Genomic DNA, 23092 nt, shown 5'->3' on the forward strand with positions numbered 1-23092 from the left:
AAGAAACTGTATTGTTCGATACATATGCGTACCGAAAGCACTATATCGAACGGTTCAATATCGATACGAGTATTGTTGCACCCCTAATGTGTGTATGTAATTAATATGTATGTATGTATATATAGACAGACAGACAGACAGACAGATAGATAGATAGAGAGAGAGAGATGTAGATTTATATATAGAGAGAGATATAGCTTTTTTCATTATTATTCATTATTATAATAGCATAACAACATTATAAAGTTGGAAACACATATTAAAACTAAAACAAACAAACAAACAAACAAACAACAACAGCAAAAAAACAGTGCAAGGAAGAACTTTAAACAAATGAAAAACATGCTGGCCCAGTTTAAATTTTCCACTCACCTACTGCACAGGTGAGTTTGCCTGTGCGCTCTTGCAACAGTCGGACTATCTGAGCCTTCTGAGTGGGGGTGCATCGGCAGCAAACCACAGCGGGACACTGGCACGCAAGCTCCATGAACTCATATTCATAATACTTCAGACAAACCTGCAAGAAAACCAGCATAATGGACAGATAAAACACTCAGGCACCCACATTTAACTGCTTTCAGCTGTGGCGCTCGAATACCTCCACTCAACTTACAGTTTAGCTCCTATTGTGGTTGAGATAGTGACTCTAACCACAGACACCACTTCCAGAGTGATATATTGTGCACGCTTCATGCAGAATATATGTCAAAGTTTCATAAGGAGATATAAGTTAATGGGATGTGGGTTAGACAGTCTGAGTGGCACACTTACCTCAAGCGAGTCCCCCGATATCACCAGAGCGCAGTCATGCTTTCTCCTGAAAGCGTTGAGCTCCAGGTGGGCTTCCCCTCGTGTTGTTACCTATACCAATAGCAACCACATTGTTAAATGCACTTGTATGCCCCAACAAAACACTCTAATGTAGAATTATCACAGGGGAAAATCTGCCAGGCTTTGCATGTTTGTCTCTCTGTTATCAGACAGAAGAAGGGAAGCTTGTCTCTCTCCAACTGCAGCAATGACAAATGTTAGAGCAACCAAACACCTAGCTGACATTCAACTAGCTAAATACACTAGAATTCAGTCACACAACTCACACTCGTGAGTTGTGTGACTGAGGGGGCGACCGTGGCTCAGGGGGTTGGGAAGCGCATCTGTAACCGGTTCGATCCCTGGGCTCTCTGTCCTGGTCGTTGTGTCCCTGGGCAAGACACTTCACCTACCGCCTACTGGTGATGGCCAGAGGGGCCGATGGCGCGATATGGCAGCCTCGCTTCTGTCAGTCTGCCCCAGGGCAGCTGTGGCTACAACTGTAGCTTGAGTGTATGAATGTGAGAGTGAATGAATAGTGGAATTGTAGTGGAATTGTAAAGCGCCTTGAAAAGCGCTATATAAATGCAAATGTTTAATTTATTAAACAGCACCATGTAGCTACTGAATAGCAAGTATAATTCGGCATATAGGTTCCTATCTCTACTTGTGTTTGAAATAAAATTGGAGTGACAATTAAATGTTTCTGTGGAGCCTACAGGCGGATATCAGGTTGATGTAGGGAATAGAAGTAAAGAGCAGGATGAGCCTGAAACTTCACTCAGTTTAAAGCCTTACTGTTTCCAACCGTCAAGTTCCACTTTATATCCACGCCTGTCCATCCTTACAAAATATCTTTAGTTACGATTATTAATTGAGAGGTCAGAATCAAATACTGGTGACACAAATTGAGCATCTGACCACATGTGAAATATTGCTATACTGGTGAATAACTGCACGATTTCTTTTTCTTGCAGAACAAGATGATGTCACAGTGAAAGTGAGCATTTGGATACAAAATGTGCAGCACAAAGCAGATGAGAAGAGCACAAAGACATAGGAGGTTCAGCCAAGTAATCAACTAAAAGACACCGCACAGACTGAAAATGCAACAGTTAGACAAGTGCATAAAATTTTACCATAAATAGATTGTGAATTCTTGAGTTTAGGCCAATTTTGATCTTGTACCTCAAGTACAGTTACATGTTTTTGCCACATGTAATTACTCAGAACATTACGTCAAAGCGACTTTGACATTTTCCCATGAAAATATAAGTAGTTTTTCTCTGAGTCCAAGTGAGTATATTTCATTAAATTCCACCAAAGGTATCAAAAGCTATTGCATTTATGAGAATGGGAGTGACACACGACCTGAAAAGGAAGTAACTGAGTCCACAGATGCAGGCAAGGCTGGTACAAAAAACCTTAAAATTGTAATATTAGAAAATATTAGAAATATTAGAAGATTTTAATATCACAAAAACTAGACTGTAAATGACTGAACTGAAAGAACATAAGATCATTCAGATTAAATTAAAAAGTAAAATTATTGACCTTTTAGCTGAGCACTGTGTCTTAAAGAGGCATATGTTGACACGAAAAAGGCATAAGGTAATTTCACCCTATTGTAAAAATGTTTTTAAACTTACCACAGAGGAGGTTAAAATGAAAATTATGCATATGCAAATTATTCAGGGTTTGTCCTTACATTTGCACACAACTAGCCTGTAGTGTATTGTTGATGTATTACAATGCAAATATTAAAAGGGTGTGTTAAAAGAAAAATGGAAAGGGGAAACGGGATAATATCCTGCATAAAAAAAATTGAAAAAATAAACAGAATTTCTTAACAGTTGTGTCAGGTTCAAATATAGACTCAAATTCTCCAAAAATTCAGCACTGACAAGGCATGGTGTTAATCTGTCAACAAAAGCTATGCTCTGGAATGAATATCCTTCAACCACTGACAATTCATACGTCAGTCCAGTTCAGGCCATTGGTGGCCACCAGGAAACTAATCCAGATGTGTGTGTAGCAGGCCCAGTCAGCACACCCCCGTCCCCCGGTGACAGAGGTTTTTAAGCACTGCCAACCATTGTTATTCTCTTCCAGTAACCACAGTTGTACGCAAGTTCTAACCTTCCTATATGGCAGACGCTCCTTCTGCTCTGGCATGGATCCAGAGGTTAAGGCAGAAGGGGACTATCAAAGCAGCTACAGTGCCTGAAACCTGCAAAACAAATTAGGAAGTGAGCCCTCTGCATGTTCCCTCTGGGAGTGGTTCAGCTGGTTTCTCCTCTGTTTGAGCGAAGGGCTGTTTGTTCTCTTTGACAGTGGCTTGGATGCTTTCACTGGTGGGAGGTGATTTATTCAGCTGTGGATGCTGGCTCGGCCTGCATGCGTAGTTGTGTTGGGCTGTATGACCACTAGCTAATGGGCCTTGGTCACAGAGCCTGGATGCCCGTGGGTTGACAGATTCAAGAAACTGTCAGGGCAGCTTTGAACTGACATCAGCCCTGGAGTAAAATCAACTATTACCCACTAGATATGTGCACAAGAGAAAGACGGGTCTGTTTCCTGGACTTACTGGTCTGAAGATATGAATGTCCTGGTTGCGGGTGATCAGATGGGCGTTCTTAGCAGTGCACGTGGCCGTTTCAAGCTTGTCTCCGGTCAGCATCCAAACCTACACAGGAAACAGAGACAGAAATCCCACTCCAGTGTCTTTAAACCCAGATATAAGACTTTGAGAATCATCTTGATAATAAAAGCCTGTAAAGATTGCTCCACGGGCTTTTAAGACAAAGCCTGTGGAGCAATTTTACCAATAAAAACAGTGTTAGTTTAGATCTTGTGCTTCAAACAAAAATAACACAAGTCATCACACAGACTGGTATCACAGCATCCAAATTCTTTCTCATTAGTATTTTGGATCTTGCATATAAGAGAATTGACATGGCTGATTCATCAATATCACAAAAAAGGTTTGGGGGGATTTTATCCTCAGATCTTGACATTTCTGACTCCACCCAAACACAGCTGAATTTCATTTTAACAAATTACATGAGTGGTAACTTTTAAAAAGCAATGTTCTGTTCGTGTGGTTTGTTTATAAAACACACACATTTATTTTTTTATTGGATGACTTTTTAAAGAAGAAACTGACTCCATGTTCAGTAGTTTGTCAAGAGTTTTGGAAAACTACATAGCCGCTGATTTTTAAAAATTTTTAAATGCCATGACCCAAAGAAATTTGACTCTATTTCTGTCTGCTGTACTAAAGCAGAGGATGAAAACGGGCTTAGAGTAAAGACTTAAGACTGTAAGTTGAATCGTTATCATATTTGTTGCCATGGTCACAATAAACCGGAGAAACTGAGATTTGTTACTTTTTCTGAAGTTTAGTTTAAGTGCCTCTTGTTTAGCTTTTGGTGTGAAACATATGAGCTACGCTTGTGCTTTAGCACCTATGAAGAGCATACTGGGAAAGAGCATCCTTTTCAAAGACTGACGCTGTGTCCACACTAATACGTTTTCGTTTGAAAACGAATCTTTCCTCTCCGTTTTAGCCTTCCGTCCACACTGAGACAGCGTTTTGAAAACGCTCTCCAAAGCGGATACATTTGAAAACGCTGTTTTTGTGTTACTCGCAGCAACAACTCCACCTCATTGTTAGTCCATTTAAAAAACTCGGTGCTTTTCCTCAATATTTTGCGTTTCAAAAGACGTTTCAAAGAGCCAGAAAGTAAATAAACGGCTGACAGAAATGAGGTAGGTCGAATCGTCGTGCGTTTCACGCAAGCACAGTACTGGAACGTAAGCGTTTTTGGCCGTTTCAATGTGGACGCACAACTCTGTGAAAACGACTGAAAATGATAGTGTGGACACGGAACGTTTTCACGAAAACGCCATTTTCAAATCTATCCGGGCTAGTGTGGACGTCGCCTGAATTGAACATCTAAAATAACTAAAGTGTCAGTTTTAAAGTTTAAGGGATGGAAAAAATGAAGGCTGTATTGAGATACATACAGCCAATATGAAAAACATATGTGCTTGTCTTCTTAGTTTGTTGCTACTGTGCACTGTAAGGCCATTTACCCACTCCACCCCACCCCACCCCACAGACCTTGATGCCTGCATTGCGGAGGATCTCCAGAGTGGGCCTGACATCAGTCTGGAGCTGATCCTCCACCCCAGTCAGACACAACAACTCCATCTCCATCTCAAGACTCTCAATCACTGTGGCCACCTTCAGAGAGCGGTCATGGACGCTGAGCTTGGCCTGCACGTACCGTGCCTGGAGAGTCGTAGTGGGAGGATAAGAAAGTTTAAATACTGTGAAATTACTGCAAGAAGTGAAACAGCCAGGAATAAAAGAAGAAAACAGGAATGTGGCTGTCAGCCAGGAGAGTCAAGAAAAACAAATAAGGAATAAAATGAGCTAGGAATATGTCATGCATTGTGCATACATAAGGCCAAATTTGCAGTCTACCTACTATATACCATCCTAAATGCACTGATACTTTAAATACAAAAATAGCAAAATACAAAAATCTGTGTATAAATGTAAACTGTCAAGCAGCCCTGAAAGCTATAAATATAGCTTTGTTAAACAAAATAGCTATACATACAGCACACTGTACTTACAGCATACAGGACAGACATAATCAATCAGTTAACGCCCATCTTTAGCATTTCAGCTCGAGGGCAATTTGTGAGTGAGATAAAGCAAAAACAATCTGAGTGTGACTCATACAGAAACATAAACTCTGTGTGTGACTCAGTTGGTGACTCACTGCTGCCCACCAGCTCTGCTCACTCAATTATACACTTCAGTAATAGGCCTGGGGCTAACAACTGCAGGGAAGACAGCCATGCCCTGCTCAAACAATGAGGGGGGCCTGGTGTATGTGAGGAACAGTGGGGTAGAAATACTGAAGGGGGGGTCAGAGGTTAGTCTAATTACCCAAGGACACACTTTGACATTTAGAAATGCTGAACATGTCTCCTCCAAATATCAATATCATGTGTAATGCTTGTCAGTCGACAGATGCTTAATGTAACTTGAGCATGTTTTACTATCACACTGTTGAAACTGTAATGGCTTTACTAGACAGGGACCAAACAATGCATGTATAACAACGCTCGTAAACCTAAGCACACTTCAACAGCCCCATCTTCTCATACTTGAATCTGAAACCCAACTCTGAGCTCTGTCTTAGATTGCTGTAGGTCAATTTCATGGAGGGCTGTTACCTCAAAATCCTGATACTGCTCCTCTGTCAGCGACTTTTTGGAAACCACGAGGACTCTCAGACCTTCCCTCGCCATGTTCCCACACTAGAAAACACAGACAACATCTGCATGTGATCTAAAAGTTTGTGATTTACTATTAACAGGAATAAAATCAGTGTCATCAGGTATGTGGCATGACTCGTGGGAAACATAGAAACATACCTCCTCCTCCAGCCAGTCGTTATACTGGACGATGCCTGACATCACCACATCGGCACCTTTCATGTAGAAAGTGATCTCTCCTGTTGATTCATCCTAGAAAAACATTGATTTGTGCTTTATCATGTGCAAACGGTACATAAAATTGTATTTAATATTTGGTACAATGATTACCCAGCCGTGCTTCTCGCAGGGGGATTTCTACTCAGCGTGCACAAGCCAAAGTGCACGTGCGCCATTCTATTATTTAGTGTTGCCTAGAAATTCATAACTTATTTTGGTATCCACAAGAGAGTTTAAAAGTGTTTGAAAATATTATCAGGAGGAAGTCAACTTTAAAAATCCCTGGCTTCCTGAGCAATATCCCAGCCAGCAATAATAAAGTTAGTCATCCGACTTAGTCAGAGGTCACAAGGTGAGGTTTTTCTCAGATTATACACTTTAGCACAAATCTGTTTTTCGTTTGTTTTCCTTGTTAAAGTCAGCACCAAGCAAGAATCAACATCATAGCAACAACCACTGACCTACATTGACTGTAATTGAAAGTAATTTCTAAGCAATAGAGATGTGAGGAAATCAGTACATTTCCTTTGTATCAAAATATATTGAGCAAGATGGACAGCAGCCACTACTAACACTAACAACTAGTAATAATATTAATTTTGGCACTCACTCTGACTATAATTCCCATCCTTTTGCTCTCATAAGTGAAGGGAAATATCTGAAGGATTGTGAAGTTCAGTATTTGGCCAGTAGGGGTCCGCAGCTGCATGGATGACTGGTCTCTTCCTACAAGTGTAAGGCCGACGCTCTCAGTCCACTGCACCAGCGACACCTATCAAAAGCACAGTGTAAAGGCTTTAGTGAGCGGTCATTAAAATGCACAACTGACACTAAATATATATAGAGCACAATAAGAAGGCAAAATATGTAGCTTTTAGCTAATAACACATATTTCTACCAAATAAAATATTATCATCATTCAAGAACCCATTAAGAGAAAGTGACCTCTGCCTGGGTCATTTTATTATTTTCATGGCAAAAGCATTGTCAATATGATGTTCCATTACTTGAATTACACAGAAAACAGCGAAGGCCACTTTGAAGTAGACTGTCAGAGAACATCAATAGCTCAAGCATTTTCAGCACTTAAGACTATTGATTGAAAAACTGGGAAGATGTCCATTTCTTAACTGAAAATATAGTTTCTGCTTGTTCCTTTCTGAAGGACACAACAGACGACATCCATTAATACAATAGAAGCATGTGTGCGGGGGTGGTGTGTGTGTGTGTGTGTGTGGGGAGAGAGAATGAGGGGAGATGGCATTGCCCAATAACTTCCAGACTAGAAACCAGATCACATTCCCAATTCATCATCCATCTTCTGCCAGGACGAACAGCAGAGAAGCCAAACAGATGCAGATAAGAGACAATAAGGGAGACTGCTCTGCTCCTACAACAACTTTAAAATCACAGATTCTGGGATACCAAAATTACTTATTTTGGAAATATGCACCACATAGCCTAAAAATGTCTGACCAGAAACGCTTTAGCGTCATCAAAGCTCTGACTACTGAAGTGTTTGTCATACAGGTTGGGAAGTATGAAGATTATGCTTAGTCAGAGTCTAGAAATAGTCACTGTGGAGGAATTTTGGGATCGGGTGTCTGCCACAACAGCACTACCTTATAACAGAAGCATCTGAGTTAGCGGCCCATTTGTAACTGGACTGAATAATGCTTGACCCAGATGGCTTGACTCACAAACACCACATGGCTGACATGTTCTTTATGAGCCAGAAAGCAAAGTGATTCAGATTTCACTCCTCGTTGAACCAAACCATACAAACGAACATTTATTAAAATTTTAATAAATGTTGAACAAAAAAAAAGAAAGAAAAAAAAAAAACTACTTTCATCTGCATGCGGATGGTGGCAAACTGTCAGTTTACATTACAGTAGTAGAAACCATACATTTAACAGTCACTGACATTGCATCTAATGTGCTCACACACAAAACCAGATCTATAAATAAGACTTCCTGAAAGCTGTTGCAAAGCAAACTGAATCTGCCTCGATTGTATCAAACTGACTGAATGCAACTTTCAGGTCTCAGCAACTCAAAGCCAACTGTTTTATCCATTGTGACCTAAAACAATAAAACGGCTCCATTTCCTACCAACAACGCAAACCACCGATGCCAGACTTTTTTCTTTTTTCTTTTCTGGTGACCACCACATAGTGTATTGGGTGCTATTAAAATGCAAAAAAAAAAAAGAAAAAAAAAAAGGAAACTCAGAGGGGGCTAAGTGCAATGGGCTGAGGAGCACATTAAGGAAATCCGTATTTACATGGCAGGAAATGGATCGAGTCGAAGTCCGCAGCCTTTTTCCTGACGTTCAAAAGAATTCATACTGATCAAGGACATCAGTGTGGACTGCATTTCTGTGAGACTCTCCCTATTCAAGAAATACAGAATCTCTTGTAATGGCCTTGACCAAAAACACAAACCTACGCATCTTATATGCTTAGAAATCTGCTTCCCTGTTTTGCTCTTGGTCTTAGGTTTGGGTAGAGTAACTACATTTTAAACATTTCAAACTGAAACATCAAAAAATAAGAGTTCAGCTTTATATATTAACATATATCATCTGATGAATGAATAATAAAGGTCTAATCACACTTTCAACTTCAGCACGTTGATATGAAAACAGTCTTTTAGAGTCATCATTTGTGTACGGATCAAAGTGAGGTGTCCTGCAGGTTTTACATGTGTCCTTGATCCAACACAGCTGATTCAAATGGCTAAATTACCTCCTCAACATGTCTTGAAGTTCTCCAGAGGCTTAGTAATGAACTAATCGTTTGATTCAGGTGTGTTGACCCAGGGTGAGATCTAAAACCTGCAGTACACCGGCCCTCGAGGCCTGGAGTTGGACACCCCTGTTTTACACAATAATAATGTGCATATCATTATATGCCTTATAGGTTTTTATAAAACAGCATTTTCTTGGACTGGATACCTCATCTGGGCTGGATGCCTGGTAGACTCTGCAAGTGTCTTCGTAGTGCTGCTCGGCCTCGGCCTGGTCCGTCACGCCGTTGGACTCGTACACGGGTGTTACGTTGTGCACCAGGGCGATGGCCTTCACAGCCTCGTGAACTCTACTGCTGATGGTTTTTCGAACCTTAGTGGCTGCTGGAGCCCTGGAGGCTGGAAGGTCATGGGTGGGCTGAAGAGAATTAGAGAAGGTACTGTTAGTGCAAGAAGAACAAAGAATATAAACGTTTTAACAGACTTCTTTTATGTGAGTCTTTCACTGTTGCCAGCTGTCAAGAGAGGGGAAGTATTCTAGCCAACAGAGCTAATTATCAGTACTGTCAACTTAAAAAAAAAAAGATCAAAAAACCATGGGCCACTAGTGACTGAGAGTTTGTGAGGAAGCTGCATTAACACTTGAAATGTTTCACAGACTGAGGAACTAGCTTCTTCATTTCAACAGTTTCCATTATCGCTATGTTAGCAGCCTGTAAACATAACCAGATGTGTAGAGTAAATATGAACTATTTGCTTCTGCATTGTGAATTTGCTATTTTTAGAAGGCTGCATGTTCTCAGGGTTAATGATGGTGTCATTAAAGGAGTCCGGTCAGTGCTTCGCTTGTGGGCTAATCCTGTTTCCTGCTCTACTAACCTCTGGTGTCAAGAGGGATAAAGAATGTCATTTGAGGTCAGGAAGCATTCAGCTGAACAATAATCACAAACTAATACATTTTGTAAAAAAAAAAATTGCTTTTTTAATCCTTTCAAGAGCTTTTTAAATTTGAATCTCTTCTTCTGAATACTGGGACACAGTTTGCTCAATTTAGTCACTTTTTCTTCTTAAGATACACATAACACCTTTCACCTGCGTGTAGGCACTGAACACATGGCTCTGTACTTCATCCATTGAGTCCATCCCATATGCCACAGTTCCAAGATGGAGCCGTCTGAACACCATTTCATTTTGGGTAAGAGTTCCTGTTGAAAGTTACATTACAGACATTTAAACAGTAAAAGTTATCACGCTTGACAGCACAAATTATGACCCTATTGTAGAGATTCAATTATCTAACTAACAAACAACAATCAGTCACCTGTAACAGCCACATATGGTGACCAGAAAAATGCCAGAAGCATTTGACACTACACACAACCTCCGTATCCTCACACTTACTTTAAAAGCATTTCTGCCAGTATATCAAAAAGACTTCAGGGGACTTACACATACATTAGTGTGACCTGAAGACCCCACTGGCCTTATCGCTCTCTGGATGTGGAAATGGCCGATCATTTTATTAGGCATGAGGGCTGTAAATCTGACGAGTAACACCTCCTGCCTGTGGAGGTTCACTGGTGGAGGTGTTATGCTCTAAAGGTGTGTATAGATGAGAGACTTTGATTTTTTATGATTTAAAGGTCCTGTAAGTCTCAGGGAGCAAGAAACCCACCGCATAGCAACGCTGCAGGGTAGGAAACAGCTAAACTCTGTCTTACAGAATACCTCCTAGGAAAATCCTCACCACTTTATCCTCTCGTGTTACTGCTCAACTAGGTCAACAAAAAACGGTATGCTAGGTTACCCGTTTTGTCAGTCAGCAGGTAGGAGATCCGTCCGAGCTGTTCAGGTATGGTGCTTGCCCTCACCACTGTCCCAGGGATCTTTGAGTCTTTCTTAATCATCCAACTGAAAACCATCTTTCCCATATCCAGATTTACACGCAAACTGCATCAGATAAAACAAGGAAGCACGCAATTTTTCATTCCTCACATGTAAATATAACATAGCACTGCAGATGCCATTAAAAAAAGAGCATTAAGTCGGACCTAATGGGCACAATGTGGGAGAAGAGCAGCAGGAAGCGAAAGATTTGCAGGTACCAACGGCCGGCGAAGTGCTGGAGGGCCACCATGACCAGTGACACCACAACCAGGGCTCCAAACAGGATTTTAGTCAAACAGTTCACCTCTAGGTCAAACAAACCAACCTATAAGAGAAGCAAACATAAAGCATCTACTTACTGTAAATATAAAAGATCTGTGTACTGACAAAATGCAAATGTAAATAAGTGAAGCAACAAATTAATTTATCTGAATAATTAAGTTAAATCCAATCACACATATACTGTATAAAAAAAACACATACTAGGAAAAACACCTTCATGCAATTAAATGATCAGACTTCTGTCTTCCAGCTCTGGCTTACACTACTGTACCTTGTGCCTAGGGTTGGAGGTGTTCATGACACTGCGCAGCTCCTTGCCTGTGTAAATCACGACCCCCACCACTGTGCCTGGAGTAAGTGAGGCAGAGACAAAAAAAAGACCAAAAAAAAACGGCCTCAGGGCAATATAGTAAAGGTACAACATAAAACACAGCATGTCAGGAAGACGTTTTCCAGACTTATAATCTTGACATGAATAGATTTTTCCAAATGAAGAATGACATTTTGAATGGAGGACGCAGATTTCTAATTGCTTAATGAACAACACATGCTTGTGCCGGTTAAAGTGGATTCACTCTCCCACAGACGAAGCACACTTTCTTTACAATTATAGTTAGCGGTGCCTCTGCTTTTTTAGAAAGGGCTACCTCATTGGGCTTTTTTCCAGAGTGTAGATTTGATTAGATACACCATCAAATCAACAGCTATGAAGGATCAGTGCTTTAGTGAACACGCAGGTCCTGGTTACTTGGATATTAACAGCTTTATAGATGCACCACCAGTCAGATATTTACCAGAGGCAATAACAGTGCTCGCCCACAGGGTGTTTTCAATGCTGAGGCTTTCATTAACTGGTGGGTCTCCATCTTCCTGTAACAGTTGATACAACAGACATGCAGAATGATTACTAAGGACAGAAACCAGCTCGTCTCTGCTTCTCCTAATTGAGCCACAGATAACCTATTAATCGGTTTTATCATTCAATGTTTTAGTAGTCAGCTGAGACTGAAGAAGTCACTTGGATGAGTGACGAAACATTTCTCCCACAAAACGCTACGTCAGATGAACAGAATCAACTTTTGGAGATTTACTTACCTGGATGATTGAGCATGCATCAAGACATTCAATGTTTTAGAACATATAACACAGCAAGCGCTAGGGAGTTAAATTTGGACTCTTTTACTTGTTGGGGTGTGCTATATGTTAAGAGTTTTGCAGGATTTCAACTTTTTATCGATGTAGCTGAGTGATTGTTGCGGTGGGGTCCTCAAACGCTTTAAGGAAACTCATTTTTAAGTCTGATCTAATATCTATTCAACCATTTATCAAATTCAGGATTGCTGAAACTGGAGCCTAATCCAGCTATCACTGGGCGACAGGCGAGGTACAATCTGGAGAGGTCACTATTGTATCACAGCTCCTGATCTAAAATAAGACATTCAACAACTTAAAAGTGTCACTTTCACAGTTTTTATAGATGAAACCAATAAATTGTGTTCTATAAGACAACAATTGAGAGCACAAATACACTTCAATGAGCATCTTTCTTTCTGCATGCTTCTGTTGAGGGGTATTTAACAACACTGATATCACTGTACTCAGTTCAGCACGGTTTCTGTTACAGCTCGAGCATAAAAGTGACAAAGACTCAGATGTTGGAGATGAGATTAACATGTCTGAAGGGAGATTAGGGTTCAGCGTAACAATGCAACCACTTACCCTGGTAAAGGTTCCGATAAAGTTGTGGATATCAATGTTTGGCTCTTCTGCATACACGTATGATCTGATTTGGAGAAGGTCCTGTGAGAGATTAGACAACATGACTTAAAATTACCTGAAGAAGAAAAGAAAAGGCTTTACAAGTCCTACATGGTGCAGAACATTGTACATGCAACAATTATTAATGAATTTAATGTTTAGATTGCATACTTAACTTAGCATGTAGTGGCTAAATAAAAGACTTGTTTCTCTCAGTTCAAATTACTCTTGTATTTATTAGTTGTTATAAAAAAAAAGAAAAAGAGAAACAACAACAGGGCAAACATTCAGTTTCCAGTCGAATCGTTACTGCCAGCCTCCATCTACAGTTTACAACTCACGCCAGCAGTTGGTAGTCTCTGCGTGCAGGCCACTGGGAGGCGTAGTTTCCAGTCCGTCTCTCCATCAAGCTGGTCAGTCCGCAGGAAACAGGAGCCTGGAAAAGAGAGGACAAGAGCTGCTACTGACGCCATATGAAAACAGTCACCTCTAGGGGGCAACAACAGAAAGGTTTTTATTTCAAAGAAGGAAACTCATAAGCTCCATTATTGATCACTTCACTGCCTACAGCAGATTATCAACCATACTGAAGGCTAGACTGCGAGTTCATCATATTCTCATCTTTTCTAATAAACATCAATTTTTTAAGTTAATGTTATGTGTGAATTTATTTTAACATGGGGTCACAGATGAACACTGACTACTGGGAACAGGATTGAGCAGTTTATTGCTGTTGGGGTAGAAGTGGAAGCGTCTACCAGACCCCTTCCCCCCCACTGGCCAGCATGAGTCATCCTGCCCAAAACTCTAAATCCTATCCTAGGCCCTTCATAATTGACCTAATGGCCTCCACATGGAATGGGAGATAACCGAGCACTATTTCCAGTAAAACAAAGTTGATGTTTTTCTTCCCCCAACAGGAAGACGCAACAACAACAAGCATGTAGCATTTCTTTCTTAGTCACATTTGGATTTCTAGGCTATAAATAAAACAGCAGCAGCCTGTGCATTTCAATTTAAACCGCCTTAGTCAATGTTTGGTGTCATCTCCCACAAATGATACACTAATCCATATTTGATTATTCAGATGAGGGATCTTCCCCTCTTGTCTTCTTTTTGTTCTTTGCATTTGATTTTTTTTTGTGTCCCTTGATTTTCCTTTTCATTATCTTCTCATTTGAAAGACAAAATTAGTCAGAGACAAAGATGAAAATCAAACAATGTTTTGTCTATGTGGCCGTGGCAACTCGCCACAATAACTTTGAGTGATAACTTAGTAGTGGTCACGGTTCCGATTTATACAATGTAGGACTTCCTGTCGCAGCTCAGGGCTAATCCCTGCACCTCAGCGCCTTTTTAAACAACTCATTTCCCCAGCCGGCCTGTTGTGGATATATGGATGAATGACCGGCAGATGTTTACCATTTCTTTCAGAGGTCCTTAGAAAGATCATGTCAGCAGGAACACGCTGGTTCTACAAAGAAAGGCAGAAAGAAAAAAAATGGCGTGAACCTTACATCCTGATTCTATACTTTCCTTCTACCTCCTTATGCTCTTGTGACTTTTTTTCACTTCATGTGCCACATTACCAACAGTCAGTCAGTCAAAAATATTAAGCCCCTCAGCAAATCATTCTGTCATGGCCCTAAAAGGACCCAAGCCAGCTTTTACACTCAGCCTGACCTGGCCATTTCACTCAAGATATTACACATTAAATTCACATGACCGCTTTGGCAAAATCTAACTGTTTAGATTTAGTTCACGTGATTAATAGCAGTTTAACAAAGCAAGTCGCATGGCTTTTCAAAGTGAGATTTATTTGAAAACTTTTGCCATCACCTCCACCGATGACTTTGTGAATTGTAACCCAGATGACTCGGAATCACTCGGTCATATTAGCAAAATGTGTAGGACAACATGTGTGACCTTTCCCTCAACTGCACTTAATGAGTGATTCAGAGAGAAGCCCTCCGCTGGAAACTGAAGACAGAACGCGCTTCTCACATTTCATGTACAAAGACCTCAGGGACTCCAGTCTGTCCGCGAGGGGAGCAACACAGCAGATCCAAAACTCACACAGATATCGAACTAGAAACTATAAATGAAATCTCGAGATAAAACTAAAGCGCTTAATTGAATTTGTATTTCAGATCTAATTAAAAGGCATTTCATGTTCACATATGCCACGCGCGCATCGAGTCTGACAGGCCGACACTCAGCATTGATCACAAGATTACAAAATCTTTACTAACTCTTTTCACCTCAGTCACCAGCGGAGCACAGAAGATTAACAACCCCCTCATTACTAGCTGTCATATAAACGGTAACTTGACAGGTCTAAAAAGCAAAACTATTCACAGATGTGGATGAAAAAAAAAACTTCAACAAACCTTTTCCACAATTATTAGATCACCAACTTGAATGCTGCTGCTTTTAACCTTCACAGTGCCTGAAATACAGAAGAAAACATAAAGTTAAGTGTTTGGCAAGTTTGAATGTTGATTAAAGTCTCACATACACAAAGCTATTTGAAACTTTTACGTGAGTCATGTAGTTAAGAATTTAAATGGAATCTAGACCACCCAACATTTAGATTTTTGTCTTAAAAGTTTCCCTAATTATAAGCTAGTGAGAGAATGTGGTATTTTTTCAGCAAATATGTCTTCACAAAACCCAGACCTCTGGGCGAATTGCATGGCTCACTAGTCACCTGAGTGAATCTGGGAAAGTAAGTCTCCATGAAGATTTGAAAGAATGCTGGGGGAGTTGAGCCTTTTCTTTCATTCCACTTGGAATGAACGGCAAAATTGTTTGGAAGAGATCACTGACCCTTGAACTCTGCCGTGACCTCTGAGCTTTGCATATGTAAGACATTAAAGCACATTAATATCGCTATGCATTCGGGTTCATGGAACTTTACTCTACAAATGCATTTTACATTTTACACGCTAACACAAAAAAGACCTATTCGGTAACACTTCACACCACAGCTTTTAGCAGAAAAGCATTAAGTGATGAAATGTTCTAGATGGTTTTGACTGATCATATGGCAATATCTCATGCACGTGTATTCATAAACATACAATTTAAAGGAACTTAGACAAAATAACTGCAACCAGTACACCGAGTTCTGACACCATAAAGTTTCTATAAACCACAAAATATGCAGAGGGGCTGCCACCATGGAGGCAACCAGTCATTGTGTTTATGGGTAAAACAAGCTGCCACATCAAAGAGGCAAAGTGATGGAAACCACAAGAGGTCCCATGCTTTTTATTGCTGGTAGCACTTTATACCAAGGCCTCTTATGTACACTTTTACATCTCTGCTTTGAATTACCCACCATTTCCCCCAGCCCCAATAAGTTTTAACAGGACCAACCTCCTACAGTTAATAGACATGTTTGCTAAGAAAACAAAAATGCAACACAGAAATCGACGCAGGTAAAACCTGCTTTCAGTTCTTACCTCTTGTTGAAAGCTTGCTGTAAATCTGAGAGTTCACTTCTTTGTCTCGAAGGTAGCACCTAATTTCTTCAATTGCCTCTCGCATGATGGTAATGATCAAAACAAGACCCTGGAGAGTGACAAGTCACAGTGAAAAAGTAACTAATAAAGTTTATGTGAGTGCTGCAACCGTGGAAGTGAAAAGAAATAGCTAAACCTTAATTTTCAGCAAAAGTACATTTTAAAAAAGCATTGAAGAGGAACACAAATAATGGAAAATGAAGCTGATTGACCTTAATGATTAACAGTAAGTGAAATGCCACATACCAGAGGGACCCAGTAGGTGTAGAGAGCACCTAAGCGTAACTCCTCGACAAATTGAGAGCAGGCCAAAAGCAAAAAGTACAAGTTGAAGAAGTACTTGAACTGATTGAACAGCACCTGAGAACAAAAAGGCAAAGGATCAAGAGTGAAATATTCACAGTTTCGCAAAGCAATGTGCATATGGAGGCTGTTGTTGAATATACACGATTTTCAGTTTCTGGCTTTCCCACAAAGAATAATAACCAGGACTGTGACAAACAGAATTCCAAGTATTATTTTAAGTAGGGTTTAGGAGCTTCATGGTGTAGTACACATTTGCCTAGCAAGCAAAAAATCCCTAGTTGGATCCCGAGAGGAGGCACAAATCCCCCGGGGGCTGCATTAGGAAGGGCATCTAGTGTAAAAATCTGCTAAAATGCTGCTCAGATATGAGGACCTCTTGTGAATAAGGGAGTAGATAAAAGCAGCTTTCATATTAAATAGGGTTTAATTTACCCAAAAATAACATGTGCTGCCATTTCCCAGAAAACAAAACAAAACAGGAAAATGCTCACTCACTGCCTCAACCATACACCATCACCAATGTCACAACCTTCCCCCTCAAAAGTCTACTTTCCTGCTTGACAGTATGTGACTTAATAGAGAATTTATTTGTCATCTGATCATCAATGAAAATGCCTTTGAGTATGCCTGAAGGATTTTTTTTGTAGTTTCTTTCCGTTATCTTTAGTTTTGTGTAACAAGTATAATATGTTATTTAAAACAAATCTGTTTTCACTGCAGTTCCTCTAATGACCACTTGAGGCTGGCTACAAAAGCGAGTCATTTCCCATCTTAAAAATTACATTACAAAGTACGTTTACAAGCTTGAACAAAAACTGGTTATGGTCTCAACCAGTAGCTTTTCCTCCATAACAAATGTGTGCTGCATGAATCTTTTAATAACACATCCATATTGGATGCTGCTAAGTCTTAAAATCCCAGCTGTGGAGTCTTTGATTGTCAAGTGTGCCCACACAAGCAGCTATAGCTGATTGCTGTCTCCTTGGCCTCATCTCAGTTAATTCACTGAGCAGAACCTCACTTCTACTTTTAACAGGATTTTCTGGGAAACACTATGAGCTGCTTTGTCATACAGCTTATCCAGTAAGTTTGTGATTCAGCTTTGTTGAGCGATATCCTTGTATTTTATCGGTCTTCTACTTTTATAAATCATCAGGTATCTGCATCAGTACTTTTTACTCATCCAGTTTACAAATGCAGCACTTAGCACTCCACCCTCTCTTGCAAACATGATGATTTTTAGCCTTAGAAAACGACAATGGGCGCATCCAAAACACTAAAAATAAGGCCTCAAAATGTGGACTCGCCACCAATTAGGTGACGTCACGGACGCTGGATTCATCTTTCACTATTACTGACATGCAGCACCCAGCAAGACATTGTTCTCTCTAACGGAAATGCTCTCTTGGTTGAGATGACGATGCAATCTGAGTATACCAGAGCATAGGAAGACCACTAGCTGTGAGTTTGCTGGCCTATTATCTTCAGTAGTCTTCCTTTGCCATAAATTGGGACAGTCAGACATCACCTGGATCTTTTCCACATAGCTGGCAGGTTAAAAAGCATTGAATGTCTGACCGTTTGTGTAATTACACGAATATTACCTCTGTCCGAGAATGTCTAGAACAGCCTGGAGATGCAGTAGAAACAGCTAAAGGCTTGCCTTTTAGGAAATGCAACGACACAGAGTTGAAAGTGGCAAAAATAGCAGTTTAACTGGCAATATGTTAACACGCTAAATTAATAAAGAATGAAAATGATCTGACACTGCAATTGTATCCTTTTGAGTGAATTAAAAATCAAAGTTAAAAGATGTTAATCTAGAACTAAAATCACTACAATTAACTGCAACATTGTCCACATTTACACACAATATTCGAAAAAACCAACTACAGACGTAGCATTGCAGCAAATCTGGCAGCATCTATAGGTGTATAATTTCACAGCTCATATAAGCATCTCACGCACCCTTACTAAAGAAGTACACTTTTCAGTTAGGCGTACAAATCTTTTCATGAACCAACAGATATGGAGCAATGTGCAAACACATATGGCTACTTTTCATCTGCCAGCGTCAGTCTAAAATTCAACACACACACTACAGCTTTGCTCAGTTTCATTACCATCAGCGTGTGAGATTACTACCAGAAAAACTTTTCCTCTAAGAGGAAAGCACATGAGCAACAAATATGTTTTAAATATGATCTAGAGAAAAGAAGTTCTTCACATGAACCAAAGTAAATAAAAAGCATCTTGATTTGCAATGCAAAAAGGCTTTGCTCTTGTCTTTTGCTTTACAAACAAATCTGAGCTACTTTCAACGTCTGACTCCATAAGCAAAAATAAGATCTTAAGACAACTGAATGCCTGGAAAACAAATGCATATGTAAATAAGTTAGGGAAAATACAAAAATCAAAGGCACATAGCTCAGTAACTGCCTTCCATGCAATATCCAACCAAAGTCACATCTGTCACGCAATATCAAGAAAGTGCTTGTATAAGACCTGGTGCTGCGCAGGCGCTGGTCAGCTGGTAGCTGAAACTATGATGCATCTCTCATTCATTCGAATATGCAACATTGTACTGTTTAAAAATGGCAAATTATCTCTTTATACTACTTAGATGCAATCGGAATAAAGTAATTAATATTGAATTCACAAACCAAGCCCGTCCTGCATATCAGGGCTAAGACCGCACAAACAGTGCATCTCTCATATCCTCACATGTATCATCCAATGTTTTGGGTTAGGTTTAGTGTAAGCATAAAGACAGACTACAGTACTCTTATAGGAAACTAAAGAACCAAAAAAGCACTTGTCATTCATAAGGACCTGATCTTATCTGGAGATGCATCACTCGGTCACTTTCTTTATAGTCAGCTGTTTTTATAAAACAAACACTTCACTCTTTTCTGCTTTTTTTTTATTGCTTACTCCTGTAAAAGTGACTTTTGGTTGATTAACAAAACATGACATTAAATACTCACAGTTGGTTATGGTGGATGAACCCAGATTACACCCTACTCTATTTAGTGTTTTTATTAATACTGTCATTTTTCAACCAATGCTAAAAATAACTACTAGCTGCAGGCCAAACTAAACCAAACCTGATACTCTGAAGAAGGATAATTTGAAATGAGCATCAATGCCTTGCATACTTACATTACAAGCAACCAACAGGGAGGATTTAAAAAATATCAATTAAGACAGACATATCCTATGATGCTCTGAAAATGTGCCGATCAAACAGACAGTGAATCATGACCAGGAGGAAAGAGCTGGATGACGGCTTCGGGGGGTTAAACAAAGGGCAGGTGAAGCGGTGACCTTTGACTGGCACTAACCCCAGGCAGGAAGGTGAAGAAGTTGTACTTCTGGTTGTTAATGACATTCCTGGGGTACCTCTGCTCCCTTTTTTCTGGGTGGCCGAGCCACACGGTGCGGGGACGGAAGTCACCCATGCCACAGCATCTCGACCACGGGCAGCACCTGAGAGGAGGAGGAGATGGAAGACACAAGTAACACGTCACATTTAATTCCAGTGTTTGATTCTGTAGTAAGGATGCAAAGACAAAGACTATTATGTGACGAAAAGACAATTAATATTTGGGAAGTATTTGAATTCACTCTCCACACCCTGAGAGAGCTGCATTGAGGTAACCCTAATGAATTTCCTCTCACATCTTCTTGTTAATGTGTTGCTTATTGTAGCCAAATCCCACAGCGCACACTGCACTGAGCTACAGACCCATGACCAAAGGTGTCTGGAAAGATCATGCCGTGAAAAATAAATATTAACTTTATCTTGGAAAAGCTGGTCACTCCCTTCAGACTAAGAAAACAAAGCATTTCGTAAAATCCAACGAACAGCTCAGTGGCTTTGCGATTAATAATTGAACCTAACTGTAAACAACATATTTGACTTTTATGGCAGATGACTCAAGTCTTAGATGCCAACAATATCCTGTCTGCCAGGCCTGACAAATTAAAAGAAAAACATCATAGCACCGTAGCAATAATTCAACAACCCTGCAGTGATAATATTTACATCACTTGGAACCAAGTAGACCCCCTCATACTTGCAGACATAGAAAGAATAAACATGGAAAGCATAACACAGGCCATTAATCTGACTTTGGTGCAATGGCAATTCAAACCCACCCATCCAGACAATTTAAATTGTATTTGTTATGCAATACTGTGTTTCCTAATTAACTGTTTAGAGTAGTATCAGGCATATATAATGAGCAGTCATTATGCTAACCTGTGAAAAGTAGCTAAAACACCCAAGCTGACATATTCAAAATGTTCTCCCTTATGTTAATGAGTGTTACATGTACATGTTATCAAAATACAGGTTAGTACTGTATATCAACTGATTATTTTTCTAATGCTTTTTAGTCTTTCTGTATAATTCTATATTTACATCAACCGTTAGAGTGGCTGTTTATTCACTAATAAATGGGACACCTAAATGTGGACTGTTATCAGCAATGAGATGACCTTTCCTGATGTCGGCTGCCATGTTTATCCGTTGTGCTGGATGAACTATGTGCCGGAACAAAGTTCAAAGATAGCGTGATGGAGAGATGAAAGACTTATATTAATTATTTTTTCTCATATTATTTTTTAACCTTTTTTCACAAATGGGGGAAACAAACAATCCGCCCAATCCCGAATTTTTAATACAAATTAAATGTGTAAGTGATTTATACAGAGCTCTCCCACTCCATCAGTGTTTTTATAAAGACCCACTCGACCTCCTGAGACACAGCACCGACTAGTTTGTTGATATCTTTAATTAAAAAATTACTAAGGAGCTTTACAAAGAAAGTCATGATCCACCTTTGCTTAAAGGCTCTAGATTATTTAGTTAATGGAAAACAACAAAATCTCTTTATGTAACATAATCTCAAAAACACAGAGCTCATAAACAACGAGAAGCTGATAGGTATAATGTTTTGGGCATCCACTGGAATGTGTGTGAATGTTAGACAGAAAGCAAATGAAACTAAAACCTCAATCATTTTACTTTATTACACCAAATCCAACGTATACGTGTTTCTTTGATATCATTAAAGACTTATGCAAGGCCCTCAAATGTCTTATTCAAGTGTGCTATACAAATAAACCCTCGCCTTGGCATGCCTCACTCTGTAGGAGGCAAAGAAAGTGCACTGGCTGCACTAATGGTCACTATATATCACACTGCCAGCTAGAAATCATACACCCATCATCCTTGTATATATGCAGGCCTTTATTTCTGCAACATCATAGCTCGTTCGAGGATCTTGGGTCTTTATAACAGGAGGTGACATCACCATGGCAGCCTGATCAGTCTGCTGGAAGCATTTCAGCACTGTGTCTCTCCACTTTCTCCATCATTATTTCTTAGGCCTGCCCCTTTTTGTGGTGGTCAAATAACACTACAGAGGATCACTTCGTCCGTATGTAAAAATTAGGGGCAGAATGTATTTAAATCAGGGCAGACAGCCTGAACTTAATGTCAGGCGAGCAAATATTGACAATGGGCGTTAATATGCACTTGCTACTGCAACCCCGGAACAAGGATGTGTCCGGCTAACATTAGCCGTTTCAAAGCTACAATGAATAGCTACATCATATTTATTAGTACATCTACGGGCTGCTCGTCCTTATGTTTCCCTCCGTACTGATATATTTTACCCAGAAAGCTGCTTAGCTGGTTTCTGAGACAATGTCGACGCGCTCCTGTAAACACTTTTAACCGCTACAGTGACAGCAGGAGATGCGACGAGCGAAGCACGTAAACAAATGGCTTCACAGTGATAATACCGAGCTGTATAACGCCCTTACCCATTTCTGTGTTTACTGTCGTGTCTTTTCGGTCGCCTCACGGGTTGTAGAGGGATATTGTCGGTCATTCCTGCAGCCCCTTGTCGCGGGTGGAAGCTGGAAGGAGTCCGCTTGGCTGTGGAGCTGCTGGGCGGAGGCTTCCCTGAGTGACAGCTGGGACAGTGCTACACCAAGCAAACCAATCTTCCACTGGAGTACTATACCACACTCGTGTCATTAATAATTACTTATTGTATTATTTTTTCAAATAAGGTGTTTTAGTTTTAATAGTATAGTACTAGTAATAGTATTTTTTTTTCAATGGGGTGGCACAGGAAAGACCAAAAACGAACGAGACACAGTGAGGAGTACAGGAAATCCAGGACACATTACATTAGAAATAAATACAGTAAAAAATATATATATTTTAAAGAAAATCG

The 23092-nt window shown here is 40.0% G+C and overlaps 1 protein-coding gene across 1 annotated transcript in view; it reads right to left on the reverse strand.

Moving 5' to 3' along the window:
• Positions 1-22879, reverse strand: part of atp9a (ATPase phospholipid transporting 9A) — a 35191-nt gene extending 12312 nt beyond the window's left edge. The window contains exons 1-21 of the mRNA XM_026153470.1: positions 22674-22879; positions 20183-20327; positions 16779-16892; positions 16473-16581; positions 15396-15454; positions 14428-14479; positions 13347-13441; positions 12967-13047; positions 12042-12117; positions 11519-11595; positions 11130-11290; positions 10886-11028; positions 10171-10283; positions 9287-9496; positions 6938-7099; positions 6268-6360; positions 6067-6150; positions 4937-5107; positions 3398-3496; positions 772-861; positions 373-517 (exon numbers count right to left, since the gene is read on the reverse strand). Coding sequence (XP_026009255.1) covers positions 373-517; positions 772-861; positions 3398-3496; positions 4937-5107; positions 6067-6150; positions 6268-6360; positions 6938-7099; positions 9287-9496; positions 10171-10283; positions 10886-11028; positions 11130-11290; positions 11519-11595; positions 12042-12117; positions 12967-13047; positions 13347-13441; positions 14428-14479; positions 15396-15454; positions 16473-16581; positions 16779-16892; positions 20183-20327; positions 22674-22741 — 2347 coding nt within the window. The 5' untranslated portion in view covers positions 22742-22879. The remainder of the gene's footprint in view (positions 1-372; positions 518-771; positions 862-3397; positions 3497-4936; positions 5108-6066; positions 6151-6267; positions 6361-6937; positions 7100-9286; positions 9497-10170; positions 10284-10885; positions 11029-11129; positions 11291-11518; positions 11596-12041; positions 12118-12966; positions 13048-13346; positions 13442-14427; positions 14480-15395; positions 15455-16472; positions 16582-16778; positions 16893-20182; positions 20328-22673) is intronic.
• Between the last annotated feature and the right edge of the window lie 213 nt (positions 22880-23092).

The sequence above is a fragment of the Astatotilapia calliptera genome, chromosome 20 (assembly GCF_900246225.1).
Source record: "Astatotilapia calliptera chromosome 20, fAstCal1.2, whole genome shotgun sequence".
In the NCBI taxonomy this organism is placed as follows: Eukaryota; Metazoa; Chordata; class Actinopteri; order Cichliformes; family Cichlidae; genus Astatotilapia; species Astatotilapia calliptera.